Consider the following 12,351-nt stretch of genomic DNA (forward strand, 5'->3'; position numbering starts at 1 on the left):
GCGTCTTATGCTCCTTTCAGAGATCGATACATACATATAGAGACGATAGATTAACCTATACGCACACCATCTGTATACATGTCAGAGAAACCGACCAAGAAAAGATCGACAAACCCTTCTGGATTTGGGCTCTACGGATAAGTATACACACATACAGAATTCTGTATCTATTATCCCTCCATAAACCCTTTAAGCTTCTCTCTCAAATTTGCCTGATTTTGCCTCAATTTTGCTTCGGAGTTCACCGGCATATCTTTATTATATCACATTCGGAAACCCCCTTTCTGTGCGATTTTTGGGAAATTGACTGATTTGTCGGAGGGTTTTTGCGTTACCTTATATAATACGGTACTTCCATATCTGTGTATTTTTCGTTGAATGGGCGATCTTGCTATGGACGAGGATCGCCCGTTTACGCCGTCTTTTGCTTTGTGTAACCCGGATCCAAATTCGATTCGGACCGAGACGTGGGTCTTAGCTGAAGACCCGGTTCGGGACGTGTTGAATTGCATACACCCTACTTTGGATTCTGATGAGAAGAGGAAAGACGTGATTGAACACGTGCAGATGCTCATCAGATGCAATCTCCGATTAGAGGTTAAATTTTAACTCAATTTTACACCACCGTTTATTAAATTTTATGCTTTGTCTTTTTGCATGTGTAAACCCTGTTCATAATTCGGGTTTGGGTTTATACCCGTTTATGATTCTTTTAATCTGTTTCGGTTTGCTGTTTCTGTATTAATCTATTCAAGTTCGTCCACTTCTTGAGTTATTCATGTTGCTTTGTAATCCTTTTCTTTTTAGTCTTTAATCGGAACAGATAATGATGCAGGGGGTGCTCGGTGTTTGGATGTGCGTTCAAATCGATAATGGGTTTTCAGTTTTTGGTTGAAAGTGTTGATCATTTTGATTTTCTGATTATGCAGGATTAAAATATTTTAATTCTTGCTGTAAGAAAACAATGATTATTGAGATAAATGTATAGTTACCTGATTTTCCTGAGATTTAATCAATTGTTTCTGATTATTCAAATCACAAATAATCACTTTCAAATCGAACATCCAAACACCGGCTAATGTAAGTGTTGTGTAAGATGTTTGACGTTTAAGCTACTCGTGTTCGAATTGTATCGATTCCTTTTGATTACACTTGGAACTTTTTAGCATTTCTTGGTGCATTTTGTGCATCACGGAATGTTCTGGAGGTTAAATTTGCAATTGTGGTTCTTATTCTTGGAAGTTCGAGTGTTGATTTCATGTTGCATTGTTACATTTTCCCCTCCAAGTTATGAAATCGACACTAAAAGATAGAAGTTGACTATTGATTTCATAACATGCCGAAGAATATCAGGGTGCAATATGGGAATTTTGTTTATAGCCTGATGTTATCATTGATTGCAGATTTTTCTTCTTCTGGATTGAAGAAAATGAGTCATTATGTGATGTTGGAATTGATAACTTCTTTAAAGGTTGAGACCCAAGTTCCCATTTGGCTGTATGCATGATGAATGAGGATGATTATATTGAATTTTCATATTTCGTTCTCAAAATCGTGTTCTTTTCAACTCTCTGATAAAAATGTCTATGATTTGAAGTAATCTTAGATCAATGAAATAGATTTTACTTTCAACTGCAACTGGTATAGGACAAATCTGCCTACACCCCCATACCCTACTTCCGAGTGGGATATATGCATTCCTCACATACTAAAAGAATTGGGTTTCATTAAGTTCTATCCATCATGGCATTCATAAATTTAGCATATCTTAACATCAAGTAGAACACTTCTTATATATCATTTTTACATAATGGGAAGTCATTGCCACCTTGGTGGCAGGTAAATAGATTTAGGAGTGGTATTTTCTGACTCTTAACTTGTCCTGCCTGCATTTTTTGTGCACGACTGTTACCCAGTTCTAATCTTTATGGGTAGGCAGGGCAAATAACTAGCTTCAATCTCCCGAACGCTCTACACTACTCTCTATATCCAGATTATTCATTTAATAGTTTCGCCATATTACTTGACTAATCTTGAATTTTTTTCTAGGAACAGTTAATATATTGGCTTTGCCTTTTATATTGTTTACTGTTTACTTATTCAGTTTCTTGTTTCATAGATTTTTTTAATATTCTGGTACATTACATGCCTTTTTCTTTCTTGTTTTGATCATATTTCAAGTTTGGAATATATCAAAGAAATTGGCTTTATATAAGAGAGCTTGGAAGATTGTTTTCTTTTTCAAATTTACATGGGTTTTATATTTACCTTATCCTAGTTGATTTGGGTTAAAAAGCTGCTTTTGTTGTCGAGAACTTGAGGGTAAAAACGTCATACGTGTTTTGGGTATGAATGGATATTGAATTGGGGTGATCTATCTCTCGGTACCCTCCCATTGCACTACACATTTTCAACTAGTTGCCTTCGTATAGCTTTACACCCCCGTCCCTACCATAAGTTTGACATGTGCTATCATAGTTCTCATTGTCTATTTGAAACTTGTTTTATTATCTTTTGTTGAGTTGTTGTAATATCTTGTAAAGTCGTACTTTTTGAGTGAGTGACACATCCTATGTTAATTGGATCAAACATCCACTTTAATTTTCTCCTTTGAGAATAATAAAAAAGAAAGGTTTTCCTGTACTTTTGTCACATAGTATTTCTAGATGTCTGCCAAAAAGTGCAATCCAGAAAACACAATATGCGCTCCAGCCACACCTTCGTAAAAGTATCGAGATAGAACTCCAGGAATAAGTGGTAGAACTTGATAGGAAACTATCTAATCGGGTTATATATATATATATATATATATATATATATAGGCGAAGGATCGTTTGAGAAGGAGAGTTAAGGTGAGAAGCATAAGAAGGTTCTGGACCCTTTGATCACCTTTAATTTCAAACCCACCCATTGATCCGGTGCATCTCGATGCATCTCATCCTCATGTGCATCCAAGGGTGGAGATCCCTTCTTACGCTTCTCACCTTAACTCTCATTCTCATCGGAACCCAAGCCTATATATATATATATATATGTGGACGAAAATATTATGGTTGAATGATAGAAGGCCATTAAAACGAAGAAGGAGATGTTCTAAATGCCTATATGATGCAAGAGTATAGAGAACATGTAGGTTTGAATATTAGCTGAAAGTGGTGAAAATTGAGTGGTAAATTTTTTTTTACCACATACTAGGAAAGAAGAGGGAGCAATGGATGTCTACTTGTTGGATAACATAGAGTAAATCATTTATATTTTCATCGTTAAGCAATTTGGCTTGAGTTTTCAATAATTCATATTGGTGCAGTCTTTAGATGATCAAGAAAGCAATAATGATCCTTATGTTTTTTATAGTGATGATTTCTAATTGGTGATTATTTGATATAATATATAAATACTCTTTCCTTTCACCCTCTTGCCCACACATCTTGCTTCTCCCAGAATTATGTTTAATGTGATCATTTGAACACTTGTTTTATTTTGTGCCATCTATTACCTTGATTGCATCATATAAATTCTTCGAGTTCTTGTTGTACATGGTTTGTACCTCCTTACATCATTTGGCTATAACTAGGAATCGTTTGCTACTTGTAGGTCGAAGGATATGACTCATTAAACGACATAGTTGCTTTGTTAAATTCATTACCATGATGGGATTTTTTCATCCAAATTAAAAATGTCAACCGGATGGTATTTACCGAGAACACCTTTGGTCTAATCTTTTGCTTGTGCACTTGTTGTAGGTTTTCCCATATGGTTCAGTGCCACTCAAGACCTATCTCCCTGATGGAGACATTGATCTAACGGTCCTTAGTACTCCTAATGTGGATGAGCTTTTGCCTCGTGAAGTTCTTCGTGTTCTTCAGGAAGAAGAGCAGAATGGAAATAGTGAATATGAAGTGAAGGATACCCAATTCATCGATGCTGAGGTTATCCTCGTAACTCTAATGCTTTCTTTTATTATTCTTTAAAAACCATTGGACCATATTCATGTTAGTGTGATTTGCACAACCTTCTTCTTCAATTTTATGGATTTAAAGGGTGCCATTAAAACCATTTGAGGTTTAGCCTTGTGTAGAACTGGGATATCCTTAACGGGTTTCTTAACCGTCCTCATTTCTTACCACCTTAGGTTATCATCTTTCATATGGCAGGTAAAGCTTGTGAAATGCCTTGTCCAAGATATCGTCATAGATATATCATTTAATCAGTTGGGTGGACTTTGTACACTTTGTTTTCTTGAACAGGTATGATGCTTACGCTTTATGTTGAAATTCATTGCTATCGCTTACTTATATTCAACTTTTCAAATTTTAAGCTCACTTGTTCTTTCACACACTTTTAACAACCACTTTACTCTTTGAGGTAGAGGTATTTGACCCTCCCAGACCCCACCTTTGTTTGGGATATATTGGGCTCACTTGGTTTATTCAACCCTAGGGGGTTCACCTATTCATATTCGCATTTGGTTTGCACCCTTGAGTAATTTCTTTTGGTTTCATATTTAGGGCCTGTTTGTTAGCAGCTTAATGGAACTCACAGCTTATTCAGTCATCTATACGTGACTGTTTGGTAGCAGCTTAATAATATACAAAATGACTTATTCAGTAAGCTTCTAGGGGCAAGCGTTATGCAGAAAGCAAGTTTTTTTCAAACCTGCCCCTCCCAATTAAGAACCATGCTCCTTCCATCTATGAAAAAACCCTCCCAAACGAGAACCTTCTCAATCTATACAGACATAATAATCCACATAGGCAACTTTATCCATACAATACTTAATGAAAAACCAACCAAACAGTCCCTTAGCCTGCACCCAATTCATTTGAATAAATGCTTCTTGTCGATTGGTCATCGTCATCCTAATCTTATTATTATTATTTTGTATTCATACCGTTCTTGATGCAGGTCGACCGCCTTGTTGGCAAAGATCATCTATTCAAACGCAGCATTATTCTGATAAAAGCATGGTGCTACTACGAAAGCCGTGTACTTGGTGCTCATCATGGCTTGATATCTACTTACGCGTTGGAAACTTTAGTCCTCTACATTTTTCATGTTTTCCATGCATCTTTAAATGGACCATTACAGGTGTATCTCTTGTCCTTTGCCGGCAAAATCATATTTTTAAGCAACGATATATGACCAAGTCCACTAATCATCCATTTTTGCTCGTTTTTAGGTTCTCTACAGATTTTTGGATTATTATAGCAAATTTGATTGGGATAACTACATCATTAGTTTGGATGGTCCGGTGTCCAAATCTTCCCTGCCTAATTTAGCTGGTTAGAAATGCTTCATTCGTACCAAAATAACTGTCCGCATTTCTATTTTAGTTGTCTCAAAATAAGTGTCCATTTTCAAAAGTAAGGGTGTGTTTGGTACAATGAATAAGACAAGACAAAACAGAATAGGGATCACCGTTCCGTGTGTGGCAGAACTTTTATGTGGAACAGGGTGGAACACCCCTGCCCTATTCAACGAGGTGGAACAAACCTGTATTTTACCAATATAAACTCATAATAGAACCTAATTCTCTTCTAAAGCATCAAATATGCCTCCCCTCTTTAAATTTTATTTATTGTATTTTTATGCTCTCTAAACTTTTGCTCACTGCCCTCAAAATGTTATTTTTATACGGTTCCTATATTTTGGTTAATTTATATAAATTTTAACAATAATAAAATAATATAGGAAATGTATAAAATAAGAATTGGAAACTACATAAACTTTTTATTTTGGGGTCATTTTAATCGTCTTGACGGAAACTTTTCTACTGATATATTTTGTTATAAAAATATTTATTTTACTATAATTTAATAAATTACATAAATTAATCAGAATATACATAAGCCATAAACAACTCATTAGGGGTGAATTGGTCATTTTATCTATTCTGTGCTGTCTAATGTCTCTTATGTACTACATGTCTGGATGCCAAACGCACCCTGAGTGCCTACTCTCCAATTCTACCCTTAATTATAAGATGGAGAAATTCATTATTCCCTTTATTGCTAAGGGTAAAATGGTCATTTAGTTAATTAAAACAATGTGCATTTTTCTTGCAGTCACAATTTGCCGGGATTAATTCAGGCATAGCCTGCGACACCCTTAAAAAAAACAACTATGTGCATATTTTTTTGTGAACATTTTTTTGGGGACGGAGGGAGTATGCAATTGTCTGCAACACATTTTGTGGAATTTCAAGTGCTTGCTTTGTGATTTTCCCTTTTTTCTGCAGCGGAAATCCCAGAAAATCAAGGAACCGATGTTTTGCTAAGTGGCGAATTTCGGAGGAACTGTATGGACATGTTCATAGTCCCGTCTAAGGGACTCGAGACAGATCTGCGAGCTTTTGCTCAGAAGCATCTCAATATAATCGATCCGTTGAAAGAAAATAACAATCTTGGGCGAAGCGTGCACAAAGGTAAAACAATTCTTGTACTAAAATAAAATAGATAGAATTAACTTAATTTCACTATTTATAGTTCTGAAAACAGAGTCTCAACGGAAACAGCCGATCACCGCTCTACTCTTTAGGGTAGGGTAGGTCTGTCTACATATCACCCTCCCCGAACCATGCTTTTAGTGGTTACTGGGTTTGTTTAGTTTGGTTTAGTTCTTTGAAGCACATGTAGGGTGCTTTTGGTACACTGGACAGAAAAGAACATGACAGGGATCCCTAGGGTGCTAATAGTGGTTTCTTTTTCCAAATATTCTCTTCCAATTGTTTGGTTCCACAAGATTTTGTAATATGCAACTCTTCTCAAAGTTAAATTATCTTGACGGTTTGTAGGAAATTATTTTCGGATACGGAGTGCACTTAGATTAGGGGCTCGGAAGCTTGGTCGAATTATGCAAATGCCAAGCAGCAATATTGGAGACGAGATCAAGAAGTTCTTTATGAATACTTTACAGAGGCATAAACCTAAATACGGGCCCGATACCGCCTTAATATACGGTTCTAAAGGCTTTGGCACTTTGTCCATATCGTCTCTTAGTGAAGCCTACTATGAGGATGATATGTATTCACGGTTCTCAAATGGCGATTTTGATGACTATCTGAACGATGTATCCACCGTGGGTTCGATAGAGGCAAACAACGTTCCGACATTTCAATCTTCGAGTTTGAGAAATGGTAGCGATAAGTTTGATTCTTCGCCCAAAAGTGGTCAACTTGGTCGTTCTCATTCTGGGCGATATGACCAAAATGCCCCTCCATCAGATTCTGTTGATGAGAAGACTGGTCTTGAGCTATGGATGGAACGAGGAGGGTCTCAGTTAGTGGATGGAGATACGATTTGTGTATGTCTTAATAAGAACGAGAATGAGAACGCCTCTGATAGTTTGTCGTCTGATGTTAAAGAGCGGGATGCAACAGATAGTATTGGGGAAACGGAAATCTTGAATCCATTTTCAGATCTCACTGGAGACTACGATAGTCACATAAGGAATCTGCTATACAGCCAAGGTTGCCATGGTTATGCATTGTCTGCAGCCATGGTTTGCACCAGTCCTCCTACGTCACCTTATGGGAATAATAATCTATGGGACGCTGCTGCTCTTTCGTGGTCGGTTCCCTTTTCGTCTTCACAAGTGAATGCAAATGGTGTACCGATGGGTCGGCCGACATATCTCAACGGCGGCACCAATCGCACTCCGACCAATGCCGCTTTGCGTGGGACTGGGCCGTACATCCCTATTATGGTATGTTCTTCACTCGTTTTTTTCCCGTTGCACTATCAAGTATCGTCTACGTTCCAAAATAAATGCCTATGATGAAAAACAAACACTGTTCTAGAAAATTTAAAATGGACTAGATGACAATTTTATCAAGAGTGAGTGATGAATTTCTTCTCTCATAATCAATCGTAGAATCGGAAAGTAGACTATTATTCTAGGCCAAACTACAATAGAAATGTGAACAATGGTTATGACACATGGTTCTTGTTGGCTATTTGTCTGATCCTGGAAGACAACATAGAGGAATCTTGTGGGACCCACATTATATACACACATACACATATATATAGAGGGAGATAGATAGGGTTAGGTTTAGAGAAAACCAGAAGAAAGAAAATGAGGAACACCCTAATAACCAATTGTGTGGCATGCACATGTGCATAAAAGTAATTTGTCTGGCATGCACATGTGCATAGAAACCAGGAAACATTTTCAGTTAATTTTATGCATATGTGAATACCAAAATATTGTTGTTGGGCTGTTTCTCAGTTTTTCCATTTTCTTATGGTTTTTTCCCAGAACCCAAGTCTTATATATATATTAAAGTAATTTTGAACATGAAAAACACATTCTTTGTTGCAGAACTGCACTACATGCAAGGAAAGACCAGCTACAAGGGGGAGAGGAAGGAACCAAATGGTACCAGTTTCTAACGGTCATCTGCAGCGAGCTCGTGGTGAACCAAAATTGGTGGGGGAACCAGCTAACCATGCACATGAACGGTCTCCAAGACAAATCCGCACCAACTCTGAGCCGCAGCGTAGCCTAGTTAACTCAACTGCCAACAGTTTGGCAAACCAACCAAGGAAACTCGAGTTTGGATCTTTTGCAGGGACCCCATCCATTACAGATTATGCGCAAAGTCCTAAATTTGACGGAAAACAGGGCAGGTAATTCAAATCTACTATTATATATAGGGGAGGTTTATTTTACGAACCATGTAATTCTTACAAACTGATCTCAACCATATATGTAGATAATCAACGGTGTGGATCAATTCGGTTCCTTAATTTACTTGCAACCGCCTCTAAATTTCAAAATAAACAAAATCAATGGTTTGAGATTAGGTTTGTAGAGTTTGTTAGAATTGTTGGGTTTGTAACCGGAACCAACCCTGTATATATATAGGGTTGGGTTCAGGGGGAAACTGCAAAAAATTGAGGAACACCTTAGTTAATAGTTCATCTAGATGGTATCACATGCACATACAAGTAATTTGTAAGCAATCTGTCCGGTATGCACATGTGCATAACATGCATAAAAACCAAGAAACAACTTTAATTACTTGTATGCACATGTGCATAACGTCCAAATGAATAGTTACCAGAGTGTTCCTCAGTTTTTTTATTTTTTTTGGGGTTTTCCCAGAACCTCCCCCTATCTCTCTATGTATATGTGTGTGTGTGTGTGTATATATATATAATAAACTTCTTTTAGGGTGCGTTTGGTACATTAAACATGACTAAACAAAACAAAAACTTTTAGATGGTAAATTACTAAACTACACATTACCAAACATATCCTTAGTATTTTGTTTCGTTTATTGAGTTGAGAGGTGTTTTCAGGATCGGAGAGAATTCATTCCACCTCAAGAACGAAGAAGAATTCCCCCCTCTATCGGCATGAGTTTTTCGTGTATAAAAAAGAAAAGCAAAGAGGTAGTAAGTCCGGAAAGCGGGATATAATAATCTTTAGATGCTAATATAGCCGAAGATATATAACTGATCTTTAGGGGGAAAAAGAGGAAATTGAACGTTTCTTTTGCTAGTTTTCTATCAAACAGAAGTTGGTTTTTGGTTGGTTGTGGTATAATCATATGTAGAGAAGAAAAAAGGTTGGAAATTGATCAACTTTTGTTCAAATGATGCTATGCAGATGTTTTCATTCATGGCTGAATGGTTTTTTCTGCCTCTTTCACTTGCTTTTACCGCCGGGTTTTTCGTTCCGAAAGAGTTCGTTTTCGTTACCTTTTGTTTTGCGAGTTTGAAAATAGATTTTGGTATTTATCCGAGTGGGATATACTGGGTATGTTTCGTTGAAAGACGGTTTGGATCTTGGGGTTAGATAGCGTAAGGGGTTTCTTTTGCAGTTGTGGTACTTGTGCATTACAAATTGTATTTTAGGGGTTATTTGGTTGGTCTTGCATTAAGTTTTGTACATATAAAGTTGGTTGGTGGATTAATCTGTCTGTATAGATTGGAAAGAGTTTTTTATAGATGGAAAGAGTGTTTTTTAATTCGAGGGTAGGTTTGGAAAAAACTTGGTTTTCTGCATAATGTTTCTTCTAAAAGCTTATTGAATAAGCCATTTTCTGGACCTCATACAATTGTGTCGGGTAAGCAGCAACCGCTTTGTCATATGCGGACTGGTTAGATGCGTGGGGCAGAGGGATCGTAGTACCCTATAAATTCAGTTGAATTCTAGATATACATATGTCAAAATCCTAAAAGCTAATATAGTACCAACTTTAATAGAAAGTCAAGTACAATTTTTTCAAATCACTACGGAATCAAATTAGAATTCCTATTTTGATCATTTTCAAACAATCATGTATAGCTTATTGAATAAGATGTGAGTCTCGTTAAACTCATTAAGTTGTTAACCATACAGTATTTACTTGCTAAAATAATTCGATCTTCTGATTTAAAGGGGAAATAGAACACAATTCATATTTTATAGTATTATTAAATTATAATACAATCTTTTTCCATCTTGATTGTGTGTGTATATATATATATATATATATATATATATATATATAGACTTGGGATCATGTGAGACCAATGGTTTTTCGTGAGACCCGTAAGACCAATTCTCAACCCTTGGATTAGATTTACAATCGTCAGATCTGAACATTTATAAACGCCACGAGACTTCTCACTAATTACGAAATTGCCACCTTGCAACTTTGCAATCATTAGATCATTAGTTCATAAATTTGATCAATGAACATAAATTGGTCTTACGGGTCCCACGAAAAACCCTTGGTCTCACGTGAACCCAACCCTATATATATATATATATATATATATATATATATGTGTGTGTAAAAAAGGTATAAATGGAATAAAAATGATGTTTTTATATATTTTTGTTAAATTAAAAAGTAGTCGTCTTTAGATAATTTAGTTTTAAAAATAAAAAATAATCCATTTTAATAAATAAAATATTGCCCAATTAACACATCTTAAGAAATAGATCTTAGAGGTTCTTTGTTTATCTCTTAATAGTTCCATTAAGAGACAATCTCAGAATTGTTAAGATGTTAATCTTGTTTGACAGAAAAATAGTCTGCCTTTTAATGGTTCTAAAACCCCCTGAACGATTTTGTATCATGGGTCTTCTTTAACCATTCAAAGCCCTAATTTCGTTGAAAATAATTATCAGACAATTATATTTCATTTTGCATCATATCATGAGAGTCTTTTAATCATTCTGTACCAAACTATTATATACTTGATCTATTCATAACAAAAGAGTAATATGGAATATAAAAGACAATTTAAATTTTCATTCTTATTATTTACAAAACAGAAAAAAAAATATGAAACTTATAAAAAAAAAATATTTTGTATAATATTATTAATTTATGCTGACAGTTGATTTTTTAATATAAAATGAAATCGAGGGAATTTGGATTTCAAATCGAGTTCAAGTGGTTGGGATTGTTTGGATTTGAGATTCTTTATTGTTGTTGGGATTTCACGATGTTTAGTACATTTGTATATAATAATGTTTTAAAATATGTTATCCAATAAATTATTTATAAAAAGTTGAAGTCTCATTCCATTTTAAATCCATTAAAGCAAATACATAAAAAATTCCAGATCTTTTTACGAAATCTAAATCCCTTAAAACCATCCATCAAATCAAACTGTGGTTGTATTAGATAGAATTAGAGTGAAGTAACTAAGATGAGAAGATGGAACACAAGAAGCACCAGTGGTCTAGTGGTAGAATAGTACCCTGCCACGGTACAGACCCGGGTTCGATTCCCGGCTGGTGCATCCTACGGAATTGCGATGAGGACTCCTGCGCTCATGTGATGTTGGGTCATCACAGCCGTTCGATCTTTCGAATCACAGCGCATCTGAGCATTCCATTTTTGTTATTCAAAAAGACACCGTTTTTGTTGTTATATACACTAGAGAAGCTGTCAGAACATGAAAGGACCGGTGGTCTGGTTGTAGGATGATATCCTCCCACGGTAGAGACCCGGGTTCGATTCCCTGCTGGTGCATCCTACCGAATTGCGATGAGGACTCCTGCGCTCATGTGTTGTTGGGTCATCACAGCCGTTCGTTCTTTCGAATATAAGCGCTTCTGAGCATTTCATTTTTTAAAATACATATTTATAGCATCTTATAAGCATTGATCTTCAATTGGGAACCTTTTCTTACTTGCATTCTTATCGGAACTCAACCCTAAAATATGATTTCCGTTTTTATATGTTATGAATCTTAAAGGTTCATCTGTGACGACTAGGGGTGATCAAAAACCCGACCAACCCGATCAACCCAACCCAACGCAAAATAACTTAATCCGAAGCAACCCGATGTCTAATCAAATTGTAAAATTTTCTACCGTAGGTATTGAGTTGATATTGGGTTA

General features: G+C 36.0%; 1 protein-coding gene, 1 non-coding gene and 2 pseudogenes across 5 annotated transcripts; all 4 read left to right on the forward strand.

The window, feature by feature from the left end:
* LOC112513447 lies at positions 1-9,934 on the forward strand. Of its 4 annotated transcripts, XM_025119721.1 has the most exons (10): positions 1-597; positions 1,404-1,471; positions 3,744-3,929; positions 4,155-4,247; positions 4,906-5,088; positions 5,180-5,282; positions 6,239-6,424; positions 6,794-7,704; positions 8,323-8,630; positions 9,616-9,934. In XM_025119721.1, the coding sequence occupies exons 1-10, from the start codon at positions 579-581 to the stop codon at positions 9,725-9,727; spliced, it is 2,169 nt and encodes a 722-aa protein (XP_024975489.1). In that variant the 5' UTR covers positions 1-578; the 3' UTR covers positions 9,728-9,934. The 4 variants fall into 4 exon arrangements, with proteins under 4 accessions (XP_024975489.1, XP_024975486.1, XP_024975487.1 ...); XM_025119718.1 differs by lacking the exon at positions 1,404-1,471; XM_025119719.1 differs by lacking the exons at positions 1,404-1,471; positions 9,616-9,934 and adding an exon at positions 9,306-9,609.
* Positions 9,935-11,676: 1,742 nt separating this feature from the next.
* On the forward strand, positions 11,677-11,747 carry TRNAG-GCC. Its single transcript has one exon. It is a non-coding gene; the product is annotated as a tRNA-Gly (tRNA).
* Positions 11,748-11,757: 10 nt separating this feature from the next.
* LOC112513877 lies at positions 11,758-11,838 on the forward strand (annotated as a pseudogene).
* Positions 11,839-11,990: 152 nt separating this feature from the next.
* On the forward strand, positions 11,991-12,071 carry LOC112513878 (annotated as a pseudogene).
* The last annotated feature ends 280 nt before the right edge of the window (positions 12,072-12,351 follow it).

This window comes from Cynara cardunculus (assembly GCF_001531365.2).
Source record: "Cynara cardunculus var. scolymus isolate 2C chromosome LG 5, CcrdV1, whole genome shotgun sequence".
In the NCBI taxonomy this organism is placed as follows: Eukaryota; Viridiplantae; Streptophyta; class Magnoliopsida; order Asterales; family Asteraceae; genus Cynara; species Cynara cardunculus.